The 21,449-nt window shown below is 36.4% G+C and overlaps 4 protein-coding genes across 6 annotated transcripts; 3 read left to right on the forward strand and 1 right to left on the reverse strand.

Annotated features, from left to right (window-relative positions):
- The first annotated feature begins 1,759 nt into the window (after positions 1-1,759).
- On the forward strand, positions 1,760-5,326 carry LOC133860846 (septum-promoting GTP-binding protein 1). 3 transcript variants are annotated; one of them, XM_062296474.1, is made up of 6 exons: positions 1,760-2,250; positions 2,760-2,880; positions 3,024-3,120; positions 3,568-3,607; positions 3,722-3,805; positions 4,904-5,326. In XM_062296474.1, the coding sequence occupies exons 1-6, from the start codon at positions 1,936-1,938 to the stop codon at positions 5,066-5,068; spliced, it is 822 nt and encodes a 273-aa protein (XP_062152458.1). In that variant the 5' UTR covers positions 1,760-1,935; the 3' UTR covers positions 5,069-5,326. The 3 variants fall into 3 exon arrangements, with proteins under 3 accessions (XP_062152458.1, XP_062152459.1, XP_062152460.1); XM_062296475.1 differs by having other exon boundaries at positions 2,760-2,844; XM_062296476.1 differs by lacking the exon at positions 4,904-5,326 and adding an exon at positions 4,684-4,891.
- A 594-nt stretch (positions 5,327-5,920) lies between these two features.
- LOC133860847 (uncharacterized) lies at positions 5,921-10,284 on the reverse strand. Its single transcript, XM_062296477.1, has 3 exons — positions 10,061-10,284; positions 6,506-6,585; positions 5,921-6,160 (listed from the first exon to the last, which is right to left on the reverse strand). The coding sequence occupies exons 1-3, from the start codon at positions 10,172-10,174 to the stop codon at positions 6,091-6,093; spliced, it is 264 nt and encodes an 87-aa protein (XP_062152461.1). The 5' UTR covers positions 10,175-10,284; the 3' UTR covers positions 5,921-6,090.
- A 3,419-nt stretch (positions 10,285-13,703) lies between these two features.
- On the forward strand, positions 13,704-15,778 carry LOC133860896 (uncharacterized). The gene is made up of 2 exons (XM_062296553.1): positions 13,704-14,237; positions 15,346-15,778. Exons 1-2 carry the CDS (start codon positions 13,914-13,916, stop codon positions 15,523-15,525), a joined length of 504 nt encoding a protein of 167 aa, XP_062152537.1. The 5' UTR covers positions 13,704-13,913; the 3' UTR covers positions 15,526-15,778.
- Positions 15,779-16,693: 915 nt separating this feature from the next.
- On the forward strand, positions 16,694-20,567 carry LOC133861607 (tryptophan synthase beta chain 1-like). The gene is made up of 5 exons (XM_062297396.1): positions 16,694-17,087; positions 17,981-18,337; positions 19,225-19,667; positions 19,778-19,872; positions 20,247-20,567. The coding sequence occupies exons 1-5, from the start codon at positions 16,761-16,763 to the stop codon at positions 20,420-20,422; spliced, it is 1,398 nt and encodes a 465-aa protein (XP_062153380.1). The 5' UTR covers positions 16,694-16,760; the 3' UTR covers positions 20,423-20,567.
- The last annotated feature ends 882 nt before the right edge of the window (positions 20,568-21,449 follow it).

A 21,449-nucleotide genomic window follows, 5' to 3' on the forward strand; every position in this document is an offset into this window, starting at 1 on the left:
AGAATTAATGTAAGATGTATATATATATATATATATGAGAGTACCATAAACTCTAGCGAAAAAAAAAAAAATAGTTTTGGTTAGATTAAGATCCTCTACAATTATTTGTCTGAATCTGAGAGAATTTGACAGATAATTGTGAGAGACCTCTTATAGGACCCACTTGACCGAATAAGTGGTTGGACAGCTCAATTTTTATTTGGTCAGATAGGTTCCATAAGTGGTTTTTCACAATTAGCTGTTCGAATTCTCTCAAATTTAGACAAATAATTGTAGAAGATCCTAACCCGTTTTGAATGTAGTATAAAAGGTTAATTAAGGTTTAGAATAAAGAATAAATGGGAAAGAAAAAGATTTTCTCGAAACTAAGAGAGATAGAGGTTTTGGGAAATTAAATGCCGTACCTAATAAAGCCATAAACAATTAGATATTTTCTCAATTTAGTTTATTAAATTAACATGTCTTTAAAGTATGTGATTCTTTTCTTCCCAGACAGTGAATAATGAGTTCTTCCTCCAAGCCACATTAAAGCTAACTATGATGTGGTTGCCGCTGTTCTCAACCAATATCAGAGAGTACTAATTGTGACTGTTATAGCCTTGCAGCATCCCTTGTAGCTTCTTGGGAGAAAAAAACCCTGATTCTGGAATGGAGATTCTCTTATGGTTACCATGGATACTAACTACCCTAACCTAACTTCGAATTAACAGATAGTCTAGTCATCTTTTCCGATCGATATCCACTGGCAACTCAACTCGAGCCCTAGCCGGTCGGACTTGTTCAAAATTTAGTAGATCTGCCAATTCTAGAGCGCACTTGGTAGCCAAATGGACACTTTCTCATTATATGTATAGAAGCTTTCCTTTCAACTTGCTCCGTGTCTCCTCCATTTGAACCAATAGACCCACCCCCTTAATTACGAGCATTCATAACAACTTTTTTATGATTTTTCTTAAATTTATTGAACAAAATTACTTTTTGCTTCTCTATCAAAATACACTCCACAACAGATTCTCTTATCTTTCTTTATATCCATTAAATAATTTTTTTTTCACAAATATAAGTTTGTATTTACCCTCACATTTTTCACAAAATTTCAATACAATCCCTAATAAAAGACAAAAAGATGAAAAGATGAGAGAGAAAAGAAAATTATTTTGTATTAAAATAATGGATAGTGAAGCTCTTTTGGTTCCCTGCACATTGGGTTGAACTGTAGCATTCCTAATGCTTAGGGAACCGATCGTGTATTTACTGTGAGTGGTTTTTTTGTGATTTTTTTGACATTTTCTCTATGCGTAGGGGAAGCTGTTGGGAATACTCTTACCCGTTTCCCCCTTTATATTATTGATTAAAAAAAAAAAAAAAAAAAAAAAAAAAAAAAAAAGTATGTTACAGGTATTATTAAAAATATATATATGGAAATTACATAAATGGAAATAATTCCTTCAGCTTAATTAATTTAGAGGGAAAAAAAAAAGACTTGAAATTTTTTAATGGTTTAGATTTAATTATATTACCTTTTTTCATTAAAAAAAATTAAATTAAATATAAACCGTTGAAAAAACTTTACACATGACAAGTAAAAAAAAAAAAAAAGAGAGGCCCGACACACTTGATCGGAAGCCGGCGACCTAAACTATTAAAATCATTAGATCTTGTCCATATTACCGGTCAACCGTCCCGTAAAAGTAGTCACATTTATAGCAAAAGGTCGTTGTAACTGAACTGATAAATAAAAAACCCAATAAAAGAATATACTAAAAATAACCATTGAGCCTTTTGAGATCTCTCTCTCTCTCTCTCTCTCTCTCTTATGAGAGCCATTAGAAGCTCAGCTTCCATTCCCTCTCGTCGCCAAAACCAGAGGACAAGAGACTCAGTCGCGCGGCCGCCATCATCGATCCACCCCACACTCTCCGTCCATAAACCCAGATGACTGAACTCGGTCAAAAAATCGTTCAACTCAGCCTTCAGAGGAGACTTCAACGTCGCATGTTGATCCTCCGGCGATGGTTCCGGAGGCTGTTGGACCGACTTCTCTTGTGCTCCATAGGGAAACCTATCCGGTACCGCATGTTGTCGCATGCCACGGCGCCATCTCCGTCTCCTCTAGGCACGCCTGAGGTGGCGCCGGAGGAGCACATCACGACACCCGTGTATCATAACCACGACGTCGACAGCTCCGACTTGGTTGCCTTGAAGATCACTCTCTTGGGTGATCGCCAAATTGGAAAGACCAGTTTTCTGGTTTGTATTCTAGATTTTCATTCACATAATTTATACGGGTTTTTCAATTTTTTGCACTTATTTTTATTGTTTTACGTAAATAAAGGATATTTCTTACGTACTTATGGCACTCAGGCATTGGCTACCCGTTTATATTTTTCTATTAGTGCTTTTTAGAAGGTGTATTTTATTTTTTTTTATTTGAAAAAAGTTATTTGATTTGACATAAAAATAAAAACAATTTTAAATATTTTGTGTTTGAGGTCATTTGTTAATATTTTTGTTAATGGCATTCGAGCTTACATTTCTCTTCTTTAAAAGGGGTTTTTTTTTTTTTTTTTGGAATGTTTTGTGTTTAAGGTTGTTTTTTGTTTGAAAAAAAAAAAAGAAAAGAAAAAGAAGAAGAGAATGGTTTAACAAATAAATATGTTTTCTGGGTTGTGTTTTGGATATTTTAAGATGGGTGTGTATTTTCTCTGCCATTGATGACTTATATAAATGGTTCTTGGTGATCTTGTTAATGGCTGAAGGAGAAGTATGTAGGGAATGAGGAAGAACAGGGAGCACAGCAGAAGAAAGAATTGAATATAGTGGATAAGACATTATTGGTTGGAGGTGCACGTATTTCTTATTGTATTTGGGAAGTAGGAGGTATATATATATATATATATATATGGTGGATTTCTTTCTTATTTTATTTATTTATTTTCTCAACGTGAATCCATGTTTATGTGTTTCTTTTAGGCATCATTTGTTTATCCATATAATTAATGATTGTATATACATGCTTGCAGGTGATAAAAAAGCTTGGGATCACGTTCCTGCTGCTTGTAAGGATTCTGTTGCGATTCTGCTCATGTTTGATCTAACAAGTCGGTGTACTCTAAATAAGTGAGTTTTCATTTCCGTTCCGTTTAACGGTTTTAAAATGTGCAATTTAAAAAAATAGTAATTTTCTTAACAAAACGACAGATTTTTAATTAAAATGTAATTAATAAAAATACAATTTTTAAAAACGATAAAATCGCAGTTCAACTTTTAAAATCATGAACTTTTATAAAGGTACTGTGTAATTTGAAAACGCTTATTTTTTTTACTTTTTATTTTTACGTTTTCATACCGTCGTTTCCTTCAAATGCACACTCTGAATAGAATTATTTTCACGATTTTGTTTAAAAACAAGTTTGGGTGTCTTCATAATTGTGGGGGTAAATGCACTCTAAATTGATCTTCAATTTTTTACTTTTTACATTGATAATGAATTTGAAGGAAATTAGGGGTTAATGGGTATAGTTTTCTTGAACTTGATTTTGATGGGTTTAATTTCCGTTATTGCAGCGTCATAAGGTGGCATCAAGAAGCAATAAAATGGAATCAAGTGTGAATCCGACGAGCACATATTTTCAATTTTTCACAAATTCTTTTGCTATATATCCATGTTAATTTGCTCATGCTCATATTAATATATGTGTTATTTTGCCTGATTTTTTAGACGGCAATTCCAGTTTTAATCGGAACAAAGTTTGATGACTTCATCCAACTCCCCATAGATTTGCAGTGGACGATCGGAAGTCAGGTAAAGATTTCAATTCGGGTTAAAAATTGTTTCAATTCAGTCTATTAAATTGAGATCCGTGTGAGAATCACGTGATTTAAAAACAAATATCAATTTAATAGACCCATTTTGGAGAGAAACTTTATCCTTATTACTATTTATTATGAAATTATTGAACAATCATCACATCTAGAAAAGATTATAAAATTTAGAGAAGCCTTTCAAAATCAAGTAGTTGATGATTTCTTATATATAATTTTAAGCAATCAAATCGGTATTATTCCACCTAATATTCTGGAATACTCTTTGAGATGAGAGTTGTCAAGATTATGAATAATTATAGGGCCTTTCTGGGGTAGAATAAGAGGTAGATTTAGATTTGTCAATCTTGGAGAATTGACAGACTAAGGACGACTTCTTTCAATGATGAAAGATATGGATGAGGATGGACAAGGAGAAGAGTCAAGAATGGATAAGGATGTTGTCCAAACAAAAAAAATATCAAGGAAGGCTAGAAATAATATTTTTATTTTATAATGATGATGTCTAGTTCCAACCAAACTTTTGATTTTTTTAATTTTTTAATAATGTTTGATCTAATGATCGGTTAGAACTTTCACGTCAACATTGAGAAATAGTTGTACTCAAAATTACCTCGTGGAGAATGATTTGTGTAATGCTAAAAACTATATTTTTATTCCACAATAGTGACATGACAGTCTCAATCAACCTTTAGATCAGTCATTGTTAAAAATAAAAAATAAAAAAATAAAAATAAAAAATAGATTGAGATTACCACGAGCATTTCTTAAATGATTTTGGTCCCATGCAAACACAGACCACTCATTTTAAGGATAGTTTTGGTTCCATTAAACTAACCAACAACTCCCTTTAAGCAGACACCTAATTCAAGGAAGGAGCAATGGGGCTCACTGTCGGCCTATTTTAAGGGGACACCATTAATCCAACCACAATTTCAATGATGGCACAGGCTCTCCTAACTACCTCTTTTAAGGACAACAAGGGCTCACAAACCAACCAAGTTATCTATTTTCAAGCTCATATGTGATCTGATCTGCATATAATGATAATGATGCTTTCTAACCTTATTTCTGACAGGCAAGAGCATTAGCAAAGGCCCTGAATGCGACCTTGTTCTTTTCAAGTGCAACCTACAACATCAATGTCAATAAGATCTTCAAATTCATCACTGCAAAGCTCTTTGACCTACCATGGACTGTGGAGCGGAATCTGACTGTAGGAGAGCCCATTATTGATTTTTAGTAGACTAATATGTAGATAGCAAAATCTGTCTAAATCCCAAGAAAGTGACCTGGAGTCAGCATGTCACCGGAGTTGTCATTGTTGTCAGTCCACCTCCTGTTGCTTTTGAATTTCATGGAGAAAGGCAGAGGCGGGAGAGCCCACATCTCCTCCAACTATGAATAACATCTGTGTTGTTCAAGTTCAGCAATTGTAGAAAGACTTCAAAGCAAGAAGGAAAAAAGAAAATAGCAGAGATTTTGCATCGATCTTTTCAAAGATAGTCCATTTCTAACAATCAGGCAATTCATTAACTTGCACCTTTTTAGATAAGAGATTGAAAATAAAGAGGCTATAAGGAAAATATCAGGTCATAGTGCTCACGAAGGAAATGGATCTCAGCAACAAAAACCACCACCTCCCTCTACCGACTCACATGTCGGAAAAACATGCAGTAAAATCATGACTGCCTTTAATATGAATTATCCATGATACTCTTGTCATCAATTAAACAGCACTCAAGGAGAAAACATATTTCAATCAAGACAGATCACATCTTTTTTGGAATCATATGTTCCTTTTCTCTTTAAAAAAAAAAAAACAAAGTAAACGTTCAAGCATGCGCTAATCTTTTTGATTCTAAATTGTGGTCTGTGATGTTTTAGATTAGCCAAAAAGTATCTTAGAAGCCTGAAATTCCCACATTTGAGTTTCAGGAATATCTGAAAATTGATCAATGGCTAATCATTCATCATTTTGGTACTGGACATTTGGTGATGCAGTAATAAGCAACCATGTAGCAATGCATAAGATAAAAAAGACAAAAAGTAAACATGCCTGACAGAAGGAATAAATTATGATCACTTTGGTAAGTTTTGGGGTGCACTTAACATCTTTATTATTAAATAGAAAGCCAGAAACTTAGTGTCACTCCAACTTTATGTAAGCATCATATTTGATGGACAAGAAAACTGGAAGTTCTGAAACCATAAGAACTGAACCTAAAACTAAAATTGTCTTCAAGGCTTTCTGCTTAAGTAGCTTCACTCAAGTTTCATCTCTCCTTTTGGCGGATCCAACTGCAAATAGGTATATGGCTCCGTCGGCTCCTCCCTGCACCACCACGAACACTGTTAACGTAAATCTAAAGATTTTGCTGAATGCACTTCCACAAACATAACAATAACCTTCAAATCAATGTGCCACCATAACAGACTTCAACTCGTGGAGTGCTGAAAATAGAAAACCGTGGCCAGTAGAGCAACTCTAAAGAGCCATCTTTCTTTTTCTTTTTTCTTTAGCCATCTTTCATCAACTAAATTGAGGGCATTTATGAGACACATTTAGCATTTAATAGTTCATATTTAAAAGTGAATAGATTCCATGGATCTATTCATACATAGTTGAGTATAAATTTGAAAGAATAGATTGGAATTGCATACTAAACATCAACCATACCCAGGTTTAGAACGCATGCATTGCCAGAAGAGCTTGAAAGGTCCTGGAACTGTCTTAAACGGGTTTCCCTCAAAACACGCCTACACAACAAACCAAAGTTAATTGAACCCAAGAGTAGTAAAGGAAAATCTTCCATCTCTTCAACCACGCATGAAAGGAAACTGGAAGAAAGAAACAATCAACAACCCTTTCTAACATGACTTTGCCATTACCTGCACATTGCAGGGGGACGAGGAGAGATTCTAACCAACTAAAAACCATAAATAAGATTGACTCTTCTCCTACACACAAACCTCAGCACAGAAAAATCAACTATGCCCATAAAAACAATGCAATTTGCATGTCCTATCCACATCTCCATTACAATTGAAACTAATTTCACCTAAATCAACTCAAAGATTATCATTTTCTGAAGAAATCCCGTTATGTTACTGATTGCAATGAAAATGACATGATAAAACCATGAATTCAAGATAAATCCTCTAACCGGAGAGGTTGTATGTTTCACAACCCTCTCACAATTCATCCTCTAAAATCCCTTGCCCCCCTACCAGCTCTATGGATTCTCCATGTTAAATTGTAATGGCCATTTATAACTTGTTCCTCTTTCCGACATACGTACACACCATATTTGCTGCTAATGTTATTTTCTATTTAAGTTTTTCTTTTTCTTCTTTTGGTTGCTTGAGTAAAGAGTGCTTATTTTTGCTTCTAAACTAAAAAGAGTGACACTTCACAATATAGTTTGGCAGGCAAGAATACCAAAGCAAGTTCAATTTCAAAATGTTGATAGGTAATGAAAGAGTCTTCAAAAAAGAAGAAGAAGAAGAAGAAGAAAAGAAAAGAAAAAAGATAAAGCATTCCAATCCATTCCCCCTCACACCAAAAAATTCCCACTAAAATCAAGCAAAAACATTTCTTTTTTTGATAAGAGAAATATCATTAAAAATGCAAAGCGCAGTCAAGTACACAGGGAGTATGCAAAAGGAGCGTCGAAGACAGAGAAGAAAAAAGAACAAGAAAATTATGAAAGCTAATCACCAAGGAAGCTAGGAACGCAGCAGTCCAAGTGTACAAAGAATAAAAAAAGAAAGTTTTGAGCTCCTCAAACGTCCTTTCTTTGTCCTCGAAGTTTCTATCATTTTGTTCCTTCCACAAGCACCACATAAGGCAAGAATGAACAATCTTCCACACGACAGCACTCTGAGAGCGGCCACCCGTCCACTAATAAGCGAATAAATCTACCACCCGAAGAGGCATAGCCCAAGACAAGCTGAAGCGGCTAAATATGGCATTCCATAGGACACGAGCAACCTCACAATGGAGAAGAAGGTGGTCCACAGTTTCCCCATTCATCTTGCACATACAACACTTATTAATCACAATGACATGCCTCTTTCTAAGATTATCTAAGGTAAGGATCTTCCCTAGCACTGCCAACCAAGCAAAAAAAGCCACTTTCAAGGGAACCTTGGTCCGTCAAATACTTCTCCAGGGGAAAGCATCTTCCTCTTTGCAAGTAAGGACCTTATAGAAAGAACTAAGCACAAACTTCACTTTGTGAGAAGGAGTCCACCAAAGCTTGTCGTCCCCTTCACTTCTCACTCTAATGGAATACAACAAGGTGAATAAGGAAGCCAAGACATCCACCTCCCAATCGTGGGCCACTTGAATAAAGCTGACATCTCACTGAAGGGAACCACTCTTCGAAGCCTATTTTTAGCTCTTGAAATTATGGATTGGAAGAATCTTTATTTTGGTATTCTTAATCTATCTCCTGCAACAATAGATTCAGCAGGATTTTAGGCATTGGAAACAGATGCAAGAAATATTAGTTCCTGACTTATTTGTTTCTGTCTCATAAAGCTACCAGTGCCTCTGTTGCTGGAGGCTCAAATATAAAATTTTATTCAGTGAAGGACGGTTTTCATCTTCTTATTGTTGTCATTGCTGTTGCATATGTTATCATCATTCTTCACCTTCTTCCCTGTCAAAATTCTTCTTCAAATTCTATAACAGTCAAAATTGAATGACCTCCTTTGTTCTTCAACTCCAGTATCATTACTAATTATTTCACTCCTCCTCATTATACTTCCAAGTCCACAATATGTTCTCTTTGGTACAATTATATATATATATATATATATATATTTTATAAGTAATTCAATCTCATTAAAAGTGCAAAGGGGCGCAACCCAAGTACATTGGAAGTATATAAGAGAGACCCACTAATAGGGAGAAAAGAAGAACAAAAGTCCAATTATTTAGTACAACTAGAAAAAAGAGGACTATAGTTTGCCATCATCCATTAGCAATTAAAGAAAACATTATCGAGAACTAACATGGCATGTTCATCAAACTTCTATATTAAGTGATCTGAGGCCTCAAACTTCTCCTCTTCACTTGCATATGATCTGCAATAGCTACTCAGCTACCGGGAAGAACAGACAATGAGATTAGAAAACCATAGACACCACCAACCTAAAGAAACACTCAAAACAGAACTCAGTCACACAGGTAAAAAAAAAAAAAAACTCAAACAATCTTTCCCAAAACGAAAAAAAGAAAAAGAAAAAAGAGACTCAAAGGACCCAAATAAATCTCTTCCAAATCCAGCAACTACCCAAGTAATTGATAGCTCACCATCATCTCCACAACCATACTCAAGTAAGTTCTCCTCCATCACCAAAGATATTGCAATGGCAACTAGGAGAAATATGGTTGCGGACAGTAATGTTACTTCCTCAGAAGCATATGCAGAAACCAGTGGGAATTTTTGGACGGAGCCATTTTCGGCAGACAATTCCTACATCCCAAGTGATTTCCTAACACCATTTATGGACAGAATATTTATCTACAGTGCTAGCCGAATTCATGTGCCCATACGGTTTCTACGAGGACATACACAACTTGATTTAATCTGTCCTCCCATGAAAAGAGCAGACCAAAGAGACTAAAGAGGGCCAAATAACTCTCTTCTAAATCCAAACCCACAAGCCATTGTTTTATCCTGTTTATGTCTTCCTTTTTCTTTATTTGGCCGCAGGGTAAAGACTGCTTATTTTTGCTTCTAAACCAAAAAGGATGGCACTTATTATACTAATTTGGCAGGCTAGAATCCAAAAGCAAGTTAAATTTCATTAATTTGATAGGTAAGCAAAGAATTTTCAGCTAAAACAAATATCAAAAAAGGCACTCCCATCCATGATCCATCCTCTCTCTCATTCACAAAAATTCCCACGAAAATCAAGCACAAACATAAGCAGCCCCAATAAAACCCATCAAAACCCAGAAACCCTCAACCACCCAAGATTATCCAAAACCCCCACTCACTAACACACCAGATCCCTGTAAATGTACAATCCAATTAACCAAGACGAATCCAAGAAAACCAAGTAAAAGAAGGAACTTTAAAGCGTACTATAATCAGAACCAGAGATGAAAGACCCAAAAACTTAAAAGGTGTAGCTCTTTTGCAGATCAGAAAGTGAATACGAGAAAAATTGACAAAACAGTAAGCAAAGGAAGTGTTTGGTTTAAGAGTATGGGGATTACTTGAATGACATCCTCGGCTCGGTCATTGCATCTATGGGCCTTTGGCTGACGGTGGTCCCCCTCTGGCATCCCCCATGGGCTCTCTCTCCTCGGCACCGGCCTTGTCTCGCTCATTTCTCTTCCTCTCTCTGATCCTCCAAAAGAGTCACAGAGAGGTACCGGCAACACGTTTTTTTTTTTTCGGTCTTCCGAACCTTTCTCCAAGACGACACCGCTTTTGGATTTACACGTTTTTCCTTGCCCTGCGTAAGTTATTTTTCCACGTAGAGTTGTAGGACTCGTATGATACGCAGAATCAGTATTTCATTAAAAAAAATTAATATACTAAAATGAAGAATAGTATAAGGAATAATTATTTCAATTTTTTAGTTTTGTGACAACACATATACTACAATGAAATTGAACAAAAATTACTAAAAAATCAACGTAATTTCTTATTTTTCTAAAACTCAAATCTTTAAAAAAGAAAACTCGTTGAATCTGTTGGGTTGTCGGTCACCCACAACAAATTAACCCTGGGGGTTGTACAGCCACTACCGACAAGCATGGGCTGACCGTAACCACTTTGAAGGAATCTAGGGGTAGTCTTGGCCACTCTCGGAGGGCCTTACGGGTCTACCACAAGGCACTCCAAGGTTGGTCAGGTTTGTTGTGGGTGGTCGGCCACCCACACAGATTCAACGAGTTCTTTAGGTTTTTTTTTTTAGTTTAATTTAAAAAAATTAAAGAAAAAATATGATGGTTTTATTTTTTTCTTTATTTTTTTTTTCGTTATTTCCATAAAATAGATGTGACGTCCCACATCGCCTGGGAATGGGGATGTGCTTATGTGTATAAACGTACAATTCTTGACACAACGTGTTTTAAAGCCGTGATGATCATGAATCTATCAAAACTCCGCAGTTAAGCATGCTTCTGCAGGAGCGGTACTAGGATAGATGACATTCTAAAAAATCTGGTTTGAGAGAGCCAAAAGATGACAATATTATATCGTTGGGATTGGTTGTTACAATAGCTATTCTTAGTAATAGATTCCTACAAAATAAAAGAACGTACATTCTATTCTAAATATCTATTCTGTGAACCAAACGAACCCTAATATGTATTTATCAGTCCCATATAAATTTCCTTCATTTCTAGACTTCTAGTCATCATTTTAATCTGAGTATTATTTATTTATTTCTTTAAAATACTTAATTTGCAACAAACGTTAAATTGATAAATATGATAAATATGGAGTCAGTGACTATGATAAATACTAAAATTATAAAACATGAATAATTCAACTTAAAAATAAAAATTAATAGATAAAATACTCTAAACATTATAAAATATTAGATAACTTTTTTACTGCACAGCAATGTGAAATCGTTTATTATCCACCTCGAGGCAACAGAGAAATTAAGTTTAATCTTGATTCTTAGATATTATTCTTATAAATAAGAGTGAGGTATCTGTAATTTTATATCACAATAATGCATGGTTCTAAGATATATATGTTCAATATTTAAGATACTTTGTGTTAGGAGTTGGGCCGCTCGATATAAGTTCAGACCCGTGTGAAGCAATCAGTCCAGCTTGGCCCATCTGTGATTGGGGCTCACCAGCACATGTCATTGATCGGGATCGCTACTCATCTTCATTACCAAGGCTCACAACCAATCATAGGTTGGACTCAAGACGATCGCCGTCAAAAATCTTCACTAACTCAACTTACAAGATTCTGTAATAATTGATTGGACCCACATTAAAAAGAAGATATTGGAATGGAAAATGATAAATTTACAAAACAATTGCACAACACCCCGTCACATGGGAGTGAGCCCCACACACTGTGTAGGAATCAAGGCCCTATTCGAATTATCTCATTCGTCTTGCAATCTTAGAGTAGGACAACAACACACGCAATACTCTATAGTACTCGAACATAGCTAATGTCCCATCAATTTCATAATTCGAGAAATGCTAACACCATTGCCTGACGACAAGCGTTCTTCAGCCACACCCATCATGGTTAAAACTGCATAAAGGCTCTTATATAAGCAATACTTAGCCAAGGTATTGGGAGACTTTTTTTGGCCAATTGTCTCTTAAGTGTAGAAACTTTCTTTCTTTTTTTCTTTTTTTTTCTTTTTTTGAAGGAAAGAAAGCCTTTCATTGAGATCAAATATCGTTACAACAACAGACACCACAAGGGTGAAGCATAAGACAGGCACCCTAAAGGTGTACAAACATCTCAATACAATACAGACAGTTGCTACTAAATAAAACCCAGCCAACAGAATGATGCATCTGCGTTGACATACACCTTTACTTGAACAGGGAGTCGGTCATACATTCTGGGCGATTGCCAATAACTAGATTAATGTACGTACAAAGCAAACTGTCCAAAGAAACACAAACTATAACAAAACAGGAAAAGCTCAACGGAGGAGCTATCTGCCGAGAAAGCCACCGCCTGTGGTGCACGCGCCGGCACCAGAGAACAAGCCCATCAACCCTGAAGCGCCAAAAGCCTCCGATCATCACCCAGAACCACCATACACGGCGAAAAAACCCGGTTTGCAGCCCTCACCCGCGATCCGAACCGAAAACCACCCAGGCGCGTGAAGGCCACGCGTCGATCACCGAGAGACCGCACAGCCGTGGAGAGCGGCTGGAGCACCAGAGACTGACGACAAACACAGCTAACAGGCGCGTGTCCACCAGAAGAAGGCGAAAACTTGTAGATCTGGCCTCCAAAAAATCTGACAGTGAACTACACACCACAAACTTTGCCATCGACACGCCATGGGTGACTAGTCCCCACCGACACCTTCACCAGAGAACTCTCCTGCCTATACAAACTAAAACCAGAAAACCTAAACACCCACCGGGGCGACTAAAGCTTCCACAACCCTAAAGGTCGGAAGACTCAACTACAAATAAAAACCATCTTAGCAACAAAGACTAAGGTGGCCAAAACAAAAAACCCAGGGAGGAGGGAGGCGTTCACGCCTCCCTCCCCCAAAACCAAGACAAACTGCCGGCTCTCTCTCTCACTAGAAAAACGGGAGTCTCTCTCACTAGAAAAAAATAACACAAGAAAACATTAGTTGTAGAAACTTTCTTTTTAAGTCTATGCCATCTTCGATTTTTGAATTATATTTGACTTAAGCATCATAGTTATTTCTTCCCGGTACATCTCGACAACGTCTTTACCTAATTTTCTTATTTCTTGCGGGAATTAATTCATATGTGACCAAATTTAGAACTGTCTAGACATCATCCAAAAGCTATTCTAACACTATGCATGTCAAATTCGATTCAAGTTGCCCTTTGATCAGGTAATGGAACGAAACTGTTAAGATATAAAATTTAAGGGTTTAATACAAATTTGATATGTATAGTTTATTACTTTATTAAAGACCGATCGACAATACCACGTGAACAAAATATAATGAAACTGTAATTATAATTTATAGCATCTCTCTTTCACTTTTAATAAAGGTGACAAGCACCCGATCTAAATTTGTTATTTTTTTTTAAAAATTAAATAATTATTTGATAAAGTAATAAAGGAGATCAAATTTATTTTCATTTTTCAACCAAACTAAAAAGAAAAAATAAAAAATAAAAAATAAAAAAACCAACTTAAACCCAAATTGGTCAGTCTGATTCGGATCTTCTGCACACTTCCTGAATACCACTTTTCCTTCCTATTCTTCTTCTACGTGACTCCGGCCTCCGTTGAAATTTCAACGTTCCAGATCCCCAGTTTGCTCTCTCTCTCTCTCTCTCTCTCTCTCACACGCGCACACACAGACACACACAAACACAGGCAATCTCCAAGACAAAAAATCATCAAATCAAAATGGGTGCTTTACTGAAGCTCACAGACGCCGTACTCTTCCTCTTCTTTCTCGTGATCGCACTCGCAGCGCCGCTGATAGACGCGCAGACGTGTCTTCCTCTCAGCTTGTTCCCGCAAGTGGTCGTCGACCTCAAGAGCTGGTACTCCCGCGAGTACGGCGACTATCTTGTGGCTGAGAAGCCCCATTTCTTCGTGGGGATTGTGTGGCTCGAGCTTCTCTTTCAGTGGCCGCTCGCGCTGCTCAATTTGTATGGGATTCTGGGTGGGAAGCCTTGGGTTAATACCACGTGTCTGGTCTATGGGGTCTCTTGCATCACTTCCATGGTAATTTCTCTTTCTCTTGTATGCTTTGCTGAGTTCCATTCCATGGTAAAAAATTAAAAATAGATTATTTTTTTTAACCATTTTGTTTGGTTTAGCTTATATTTTGGTTTTGGAGAAATGGGTTTGTTGCAAATTTTCCAATAAACCAGCCTATCTAAACCAATTTGTGAAAATCGTAATCTTGCTAGTTTTATCCTACCAAAATGGTGAAAATAGAATTTCTCTTTCTCTTGTATGCTTTGCTGGGTTCCATTCCATGGTAAAAGTAGTTTTTTGTTTGGTTTAGCTTATATTTTGGTATTGGAGAAATGGGTTTGTTTCGAATTGTCCAATAAATCAGCCTGTCTAAAAGAAAATGTGAAAATCTTAATCTTTCTAGTTTTATCTGATATAAGCTGTCGAGTAAATCCTACCAAAATGGTGAACTAGCTTGAAAAATACAGATCTGATGCATTGAGCAACGGTGGCTGGCTGGCTGCATAGTTGGATCCCACACATATGATGATAATTTGTCTTGGATAATTGCACTTAACCCCCTCAACTACCACTCATTTACACATCGTCTTATGATTTGTGAATTACCACTTGTCAGTTGTCACACTCAACCTCTTAAACTACCAATTTTTTGGCAAAAAAATCCCTTCTGTTAGACCAGCTCGTTAAACCAGACAGAATTTTGTTTGGCTTATAATTTCTTCAGGACAATGTGGAAATGAATGGTAGATGAGGGAGTCAAGTGTAATTAACCTTCTTTTTTTTTCTCCGTGAGGCTAGAATTGTGAAGCTGCAAGTCTTGTGGCCAGTACAGTAGGATATTGTTACTTGAATGATTTCTGGTCTCATGTCATGCCAACTTCCTCTGTTTGCTGTAGAATTCTACTTTCATAACAGATATGTCACATAAAATACTTTTACAAATGATCCAAAAACTTTCTTGCCTTAACCTTCTATAAATTGTAATTATGGGAATTGTTGGTTTGGTAAATGTGTAGGTCTTCTGGCTTCCATAGGAAAGTAGACTTTGTCTTTGTCACATTGGTGGAAATTAATCAACTTTAGATTGTTGATCTCTTTCTTCCTAAATTTTGTGCATTTGTGTAAATTTCAGGCTTCGATATTATCAGAACTAATGGGGTCTGGCAGGGCATCCGATAAGCTGTTGATGATGTACTTCCCTTTCATGGGTCTAGGTGTTTTAGCCTCTCTGCGTGGGCTGCTACCACACTCTGGCAAGGCCACTTCAGCCATTGGCAAGAGACCTCTGTTGGGCAGGAAAAAGAGGATTTGAGATACAACTTAGCAGCTCAAATTTTGAAATTTTGAAATCATTTTGGTGTTTTCCTCATTTTTGTCTTGATGTGTTTTGAAGGTTTTAATGTAGTGGTGGAACTCCTAACCTAGATATGGTGTTAGGAAAAATGTATGGTTGAACTTAGAGATGGTTTCTCTTAAGCTTCACTTGGTTAAGATTCGTTTCTCTTGTATCATTCATAAGCCAAGTTGTTTGTAACACCTGATTAATTGCTCTTGTTTATAGCCGTTGTGACCCTTCTTCCACGTACTACAATTTATTAGAAGGATATGGAAATGCATATTGTAGCTATCTATAAAAGAATGTGTAATCAGACTTACTACACTTTCATCTTATTGGATTGATGTGGTAGTACTTATTAGTCTTTGTTAAAAAAAATAAAAAATTTAAGGACTGATGAATATTGTCACATCACATTAGCATAGTGAAATGAACGTGTAGAATGAAACATTACTAAAAAAAAACAAAAATATGAGTTAAAATTAAGCAGTTTTGATCTTCTCATACAGTATAACTGAACCATACAATGTTTAAAAAGTGTAGGTAATCTTCATCTTATCATACAAGTGGGTACTAGTGTACAAAATGATCCCATAATAAATTGTGCTCCAGTGAAATAGAGATGATTTATTTTGGAATTTAGATTAGGTTTTACAGATTTAATGGTGTAGTTGGACAAGGATACGAAATGGATAGAAACTATTTTATGGTCAATATTTTTATATCTACGGTGTACATAATGACATGTTATTTAAAATTTTTAAATGACGTGATAACATATTCATCACGTGGCATCATATAAAACGTTAAATGTAACAAAATAAAATTTTGACTATAAAATGAAATGAAGATGATCCTATTTGTATATGTTGGCAACACCACTCGTTTAAATTTTTTAAATAAAATGGCATTATATCGAAAAATACAACAAAACAAAATCTAAACCGTAAAATATGAATGAAATGGAGAGAAAGCTTGGATCCATACTTTTTATTTTTCAATTTTTGGTGGTGTTTTAATGCACCAACCATCATCCAAAATCAATACTTCTGTACAAAAGAAATTAATCAGATTTCTTTCCAATTTTTCTCAAATGGTGCCTTCACCAACCTCAATAATAAACACAAATATCACGTCCAATTAAAGACCAAATTTTCTCCTAGTTTCTGTCTTTTGCTAAGCACGTAGGTTGTCTCTCTCTGTTTCTCAACATGGCCATTTCCACAAACCATGCTACGTCTCTTCCCAAAACCTGTCTCCCTTCCTTCACCGCCCTCAAAGTCCCATCAAAACCCAAGAATATCCATCTGGGTCGACCCGGATTCAAGCGCTCTTCCATCTCTTGCAATGTCACCGAACAAATTTCTACCGTATGTAACATGAACGGGAGAGAAAACGATTTTACAACTTTGCAGAGGCCGGACTCCGTGGGTCGGTTCGGACAATTTGGCGGAAAGTACGTCCCTGAAACCCTTTTACCCGCTCTTACCGAGCTTGAGCAAGCGTTCCATTCCCTCGCAGACGATGAAGATTTCCAGGTTCGTTATAATTAATTTTTAGTAATGAATTTTATTTGGTTTTTGAATATATATGTTACATGTTACATGTATATTATGAACTATAGGGAAAATGTTCTCTTACCGTATTATCTAAGTATGCGTGTGGAAATCAATTTATATTTAACAAAATTGAAGAAGATAAATAATCAACATATAAAGAATTTTTCCATTGTAAACGATTCCTATTTTTTTTTTCTTTTGTCTAAAGGCTGTGTTACCTGTAACTCCAATTTTCCAGAATAAGATTTTTAACTGATTTTTTTAATTTCTTGGTGACAAAATTATTATCATGGAAGCTGTTGGGATTTTAGAGTAAAATGCTTTGTTTTTTGATCAAAAAGTGATAACAAGTTATTCAAGAAAATAATTAAGTGCTATTCTCTTTTCTAAATTCTTGCTCAATCAAAACTTGAATTCAAAACATTCTATTTGTTAAAGCAAATAGATATATTTTGTTTTCGGTTGAAAATTATTCTTATAGATCTATTGATGAACTGTTTTTCTTGTGGTGTTCCAATGTAAATTCCTAAAATTTCAATAAAACAATAACACATTGTTCTTATCATATGTTTATCTGCTGGCTTGTCAGGCACAATATCTTTAGCCATGTAAGATTTGTAAGATATGTAGCAGAGGAAAGCATTTAACATTTGTGGCTGAGGCAGAAAAACTTTTGATCCATTGATGTTACAATGTTTGTTTCTAATATATTTGAAAAATTACTAACAATTTGAAAAATTAATGGAACTTGGTTTAAAGCTGTCAATTCCCTTGCCATTGTTCTTCTCGTTATTATATTTTTCATAATATTGATTTAAGTTTTTTATTTTTTATTTTTTTATAATTTTTTATGATGGTTTTGTTCATTGTAGAAAGAACTGGGTGGAATTTTGAGAGACTATGTTGGACGTGAAAGCCCTCTCTACTTTGCTGAGCGGCTTACAGAGCATTATAGACGTCCAAATGGAGAGGGCCCTCATTTATATCTGAAAAGGGAAGATCTTAACCACACTGGGTCTCACAAAATTAACAATGCTATTGGTCAAGTTTTGCTTGCCAAGCGCTTGGGGAAAAAGCGCATAATTGCCGAAACAGGAGCTGGTCAGCATGGAGTTGCAACTGCTACTGTATGTGCCCGATTTGGTTTGCAGTGTGTTGTCTACATGGGTGCCCAAGATATGGAAAGGCAAGCCCTTAATGTGTTTAGAATGCGGCTTCTGGGTGCTGAGGTTTGATTCTTTTCTTATTCTCGAAGTTTTTGTTTGGTTTTCCTTCAAAAATATTGGGAAAACTTGAACCATAAGTGTTCATTTTCATTTATTTTCTCACAAAACTTGTCAGATTTTGTTAGTAATGTGCATGCTAGTTGGGGTGTGGGGATAGATAACATAGAGAAGAATTTTAGCATTTTGACTAGCGAGACTATATGAATGCATTTTTTTGTAGGTTCTCCTTATGAATGTTTATGTTACAGTGGCATAGGTATGATAGACAGGTAACTAGCTTTGCAGCTTAAATGTCTTGTAGTGGTATGTGGTTAGCTTTGAGTTGGTTTATGGAGAAAGGTCTATTGGGTTCACAAACCCTGTACTGAACTTTGTAACTTGCTTTAGCAATCTCTATTTGGAATACCGTTAAGGGCATATATTGGAATCATAAGTATTCATTCAGCATCTCAGAAATTGATTAATGATATAATTTTGTGGCTTAAGACTCTTAAATGATGGCATTATAGCTCAGCTGGAGACTAGACTTATAACTAGTTCTTTTTTGGGTCAACCCCAACAAACTTCACCCACTAAGCAAGCTTAGTGAGCATGATCAACGGATTAGAAATTATGACACTAGTGCATTCTTATTTTTCTCAGTTGTATCTCTCATTTACATTAGGTTTCCTCAGTTTAGGGTCTCGAGAAGTTGGGACTTAGATCTCATAATTTTTACTTGGAACTAAACAGGAACTAAACAGGAACTATGGCCAGATTACATTGAAACTGTTATTAGTGTTGCAACTTCAGTACAAGAAATTCGAGATAACTTGTAACTAGCTGATTTAGGTGGAAAGTCCTTTGGCTGATGTGTTGAATAAGAATTTTCAACTCTTGTTGTGGTCCAGGTTAGAGGAGTCCACTCCGGGACAGCAACTCTTAAGGATGCTACATCAGAGTCTATACGAGATTGGGTATCTAATGTGGAGTCAACACACTATATCTTGGGGTCTGTTGCAGGGCCACATCCATATCCGATGATGGTCAGAGAATTCCATGCAGTAATTGGGAAAGAAACAAGAAGACAAGCGATGGAGAAATGGGGTGGGAAGCCAGATGTTCTGCTTGCCTGTGTTGGTGGAGGTTCTAATGCCATGGGACTCTTCCATGAGTTTGTTGGAGACTCAGATGTCAGGTTGGTCGGTGTCGAGGCCGCAGGTCATGGATTAGACAGCAGCAAGCATGCTGCAACCTTGACATTAGGGGAAGTTGGAGTACTGCATGGGGCCATGAGCTATTTGTTGCAGGATGATGAAGGACAAATAATTGAGCCTCATTCGATTAGTGCAGGGTAAGAAACAAGGCCAAAATTCTCCTTTCTTATTGTTCATGCACTATATTGCCTCTTTACTACTTTGTTGTTTACTCAAATTTGATTTTCTTCATCATGATCAAATATAGCTTGGATTATCCTGGCGTTGGACTAGAGCATAGTTTTCTAAAAGAGAAAGGGCGCGCTGAATACCATAGCGCCACTGATGAGGAGGCTCTAGAAGGTATGCGGATTGCACCTTGATTACTTTCTTCAGGAGTGTCTCTAAGGTCTTTGACATTGTTGCTACTTATAGTGTGTGTGCATACCTGATGGCATAGCTTAAATCTGTTTAGAGAAGAATGAATATGCTCTATTTTATGATCCCAAACAGAAACTAGCTTAGCTAATTTGTTGCATCACAGATAATTGGCCTATGTTTCGAGGCTTTTCGACCTTCGATCACAGAACTTATAGATGATATAATGGCACAAACATAGGAAATTGGAACTCTATCCCTTGATATGCTGCTAAAATATATTTTTTCATTGAAGTTGGTAGGCAAGGGAGTTTTCCTGTTTGCAATATTCAGTGACATATGTGTCATTTCTGATGCAGCCTTCAAGAGAGTGTCTAGATTGGAGGGAATAATTCCAGCTCTAGAGACATCACATGCACTGGCTTACCTAGAGAAGCTTTGCCCTTCTTTACCAGACAAAACAAAGGTTGTCGTTAGCTGCAGTGGCAGGGGTGACAAGGATGTTCACACGGCCATTAAACATTTGCAAGTTTAAAAGTATTCTGCAATATCTAGAGTGGTGGGTTATTGAAGTTTGGTTTCTTTTGTTCAAAACTAATGTCCCCTACTAATTGGGCAAATAAGGAGAGAGCTATGTTGTATGTGAAAGGTCATTTGCCAAAGCGGCGGAGTCAGGAATTCATTTTTTACTGACCGAAACTAAAATATAATAATAAAAGATTTTTTTTTCTTTATTATATACTATGTTTTATAATTAGTGTTAAAATGCGCTATAAACTTCTTTTTGTTTTGGAAATGTCAGCTCTGTACCTTTTAGATGTAACAGTGTACAGTTACAGTTGTAGTTGACAAACTAAGACTTGAAAGGAAGCCTGTGTCACGCCACTTGTACTACTCTGCAAACTGCTGACACAATCACCATTTCTATACAAAAGTTAAAAGACTTGAAAGCAAGCTTGTGTTCTCTTGCACCATTGCTTGAAGAGTTCTTAAAAATTCATTTTTTTTAACACTCTTGTGGGGGCTATGGCTGTTAAGGAGAAAAATCAGGAGCATATTGAGGAGAATCCGGACCAAGTTCAACCACGAGAAGGCCCTCCTAGACAATCTCGTGACATACCAAATCAGGCTTCACGTTCTTCCAACTTTCCTCTACATCAGCACACATCCCAGCAGCCATACTCTTCAACATTCTATAAACAGAAACCACCTAGTATTGCAGCAACCTCCTGATCAAACGACTGCTGCTGCTAGAGGCTGCTATAGCCGCCTGCTTTCCTGGATTCAAGGCCCCATGTTTTCTGCTTATTTCATGCTCAATCCAATGTAATCAGCATAGGAGTTAGCTTATCATTTGTTTATTACTTGCACAGAGTTTCATTAATTTGTTTGGTTCTTAGCTCAATGAGCTCAACGTGTAACTTGTACCATTATAAATAGAATCTCAGCCTCTGCATTTGGTAAGTTAACCAAAACAGAGCTTCTCAAATTCTTTCAATGGCCACACTGGGTTCCATGTTGCTCCGCCACTGATTTGGCAGGCCAAGGAGCGAGCACCTTTG

The sequence above is a fragment of the Alnus glutinosa genome, chromosome 2, assembly GCF_958979055.1.
Source record: "Alnus glutinosa chromosome 2, dhAlnGlut1.1, whole genome shotgun sequence".
Classification (NCBI taxonomy): Eukaryota; Viridiplantae; Streptophyta; class Magnoliopsida; order Fagales; family Betulaceae; genus Alnus; species Alnus glutinosa.

Excerpts from the sequence above, each read along its gene's own strand:
- LOC133860846 (XM_062296474.1), top strand. The coding sequence starts at position 1,936 with ATGACTGAACTCGGTCAAAAAATCGTTCAACTCAGCCTTCAGAGGAGA. Across the intron at positions 2,251-2,759 it reads TTGGAAAGACCAGTTTTCTG|GAGAAGTATGTAGGGAATGA; the intron begins GTTTGTATTCTA and ends TAATGGCTGAAG. Across the intron at positions 3,806-4,903 it reads AGTGGACGATCGGAAGTCAG|GCAAGAGCATTAGCAAAGGC; the intron begins GTAAAGATTTCA and ends TATTTCTGACAG.
- LOC133860847 (XM_062296477.1), bottom strand. The coding sequence starts at position 10,174 with ATGAGCGAGACAAGGCCGGTGCCGAGGAGAGAGAGCCCATGGGGGATG. Across the intron at positions 6,586-10,060 it reads GAGCCGAGGATGTCATTCAA|GCGTGTTTTGAGGGAAACCC; the intron begins GTAATCCCCATA and ends TTTGTTGTGTAG. Across the intron at positions 6,161-6,505 it reads TGCATGCGTTCTAAACCTGG|GGAGGAGCCGACGGAGCCAT; the intron begins GTATGGTTGATG and ends GTGGTGGTGCAG.
- LOC133860896 (XM_062296553.1), top strand. The coding sequence starts at position 13,914 with ATGGGTGCTTTACTGAAGCTCACAGACGCCGTACTCTTCCTCTTCTTT. Across the intron at positions 14,238-15,345 it reads TCTCTTGCATCACTTCCATG|GCTTCGATATTATCAGAACT; the intron begins GTAATTTCTCTT and ends TGTAAATTTCAG.
- LOC133861607 (XM_062297396.1), top strand. The coding sequence starts at position 16,761 with ATGGCCATTTCCACAAACCATGCTACGTCTCTTCCCAAAACCTGTCTC. Across the intron at positions 17,088-17,980 it reads CAGACGATGAAGATTTCCAG|AAAGAACTGGGTGGAATTTT; the intron begins GTTCGTTATAAT and ends TGTTCATTGTAG. Across the intron at positions 19,873-20,246 it reads TGATGAGGAGGCTCTAGAAG|CCTTCAAGAGAGTGTCTAGA; the intron begins GTATGCGGATTG and ends TTTCTGATGCAG.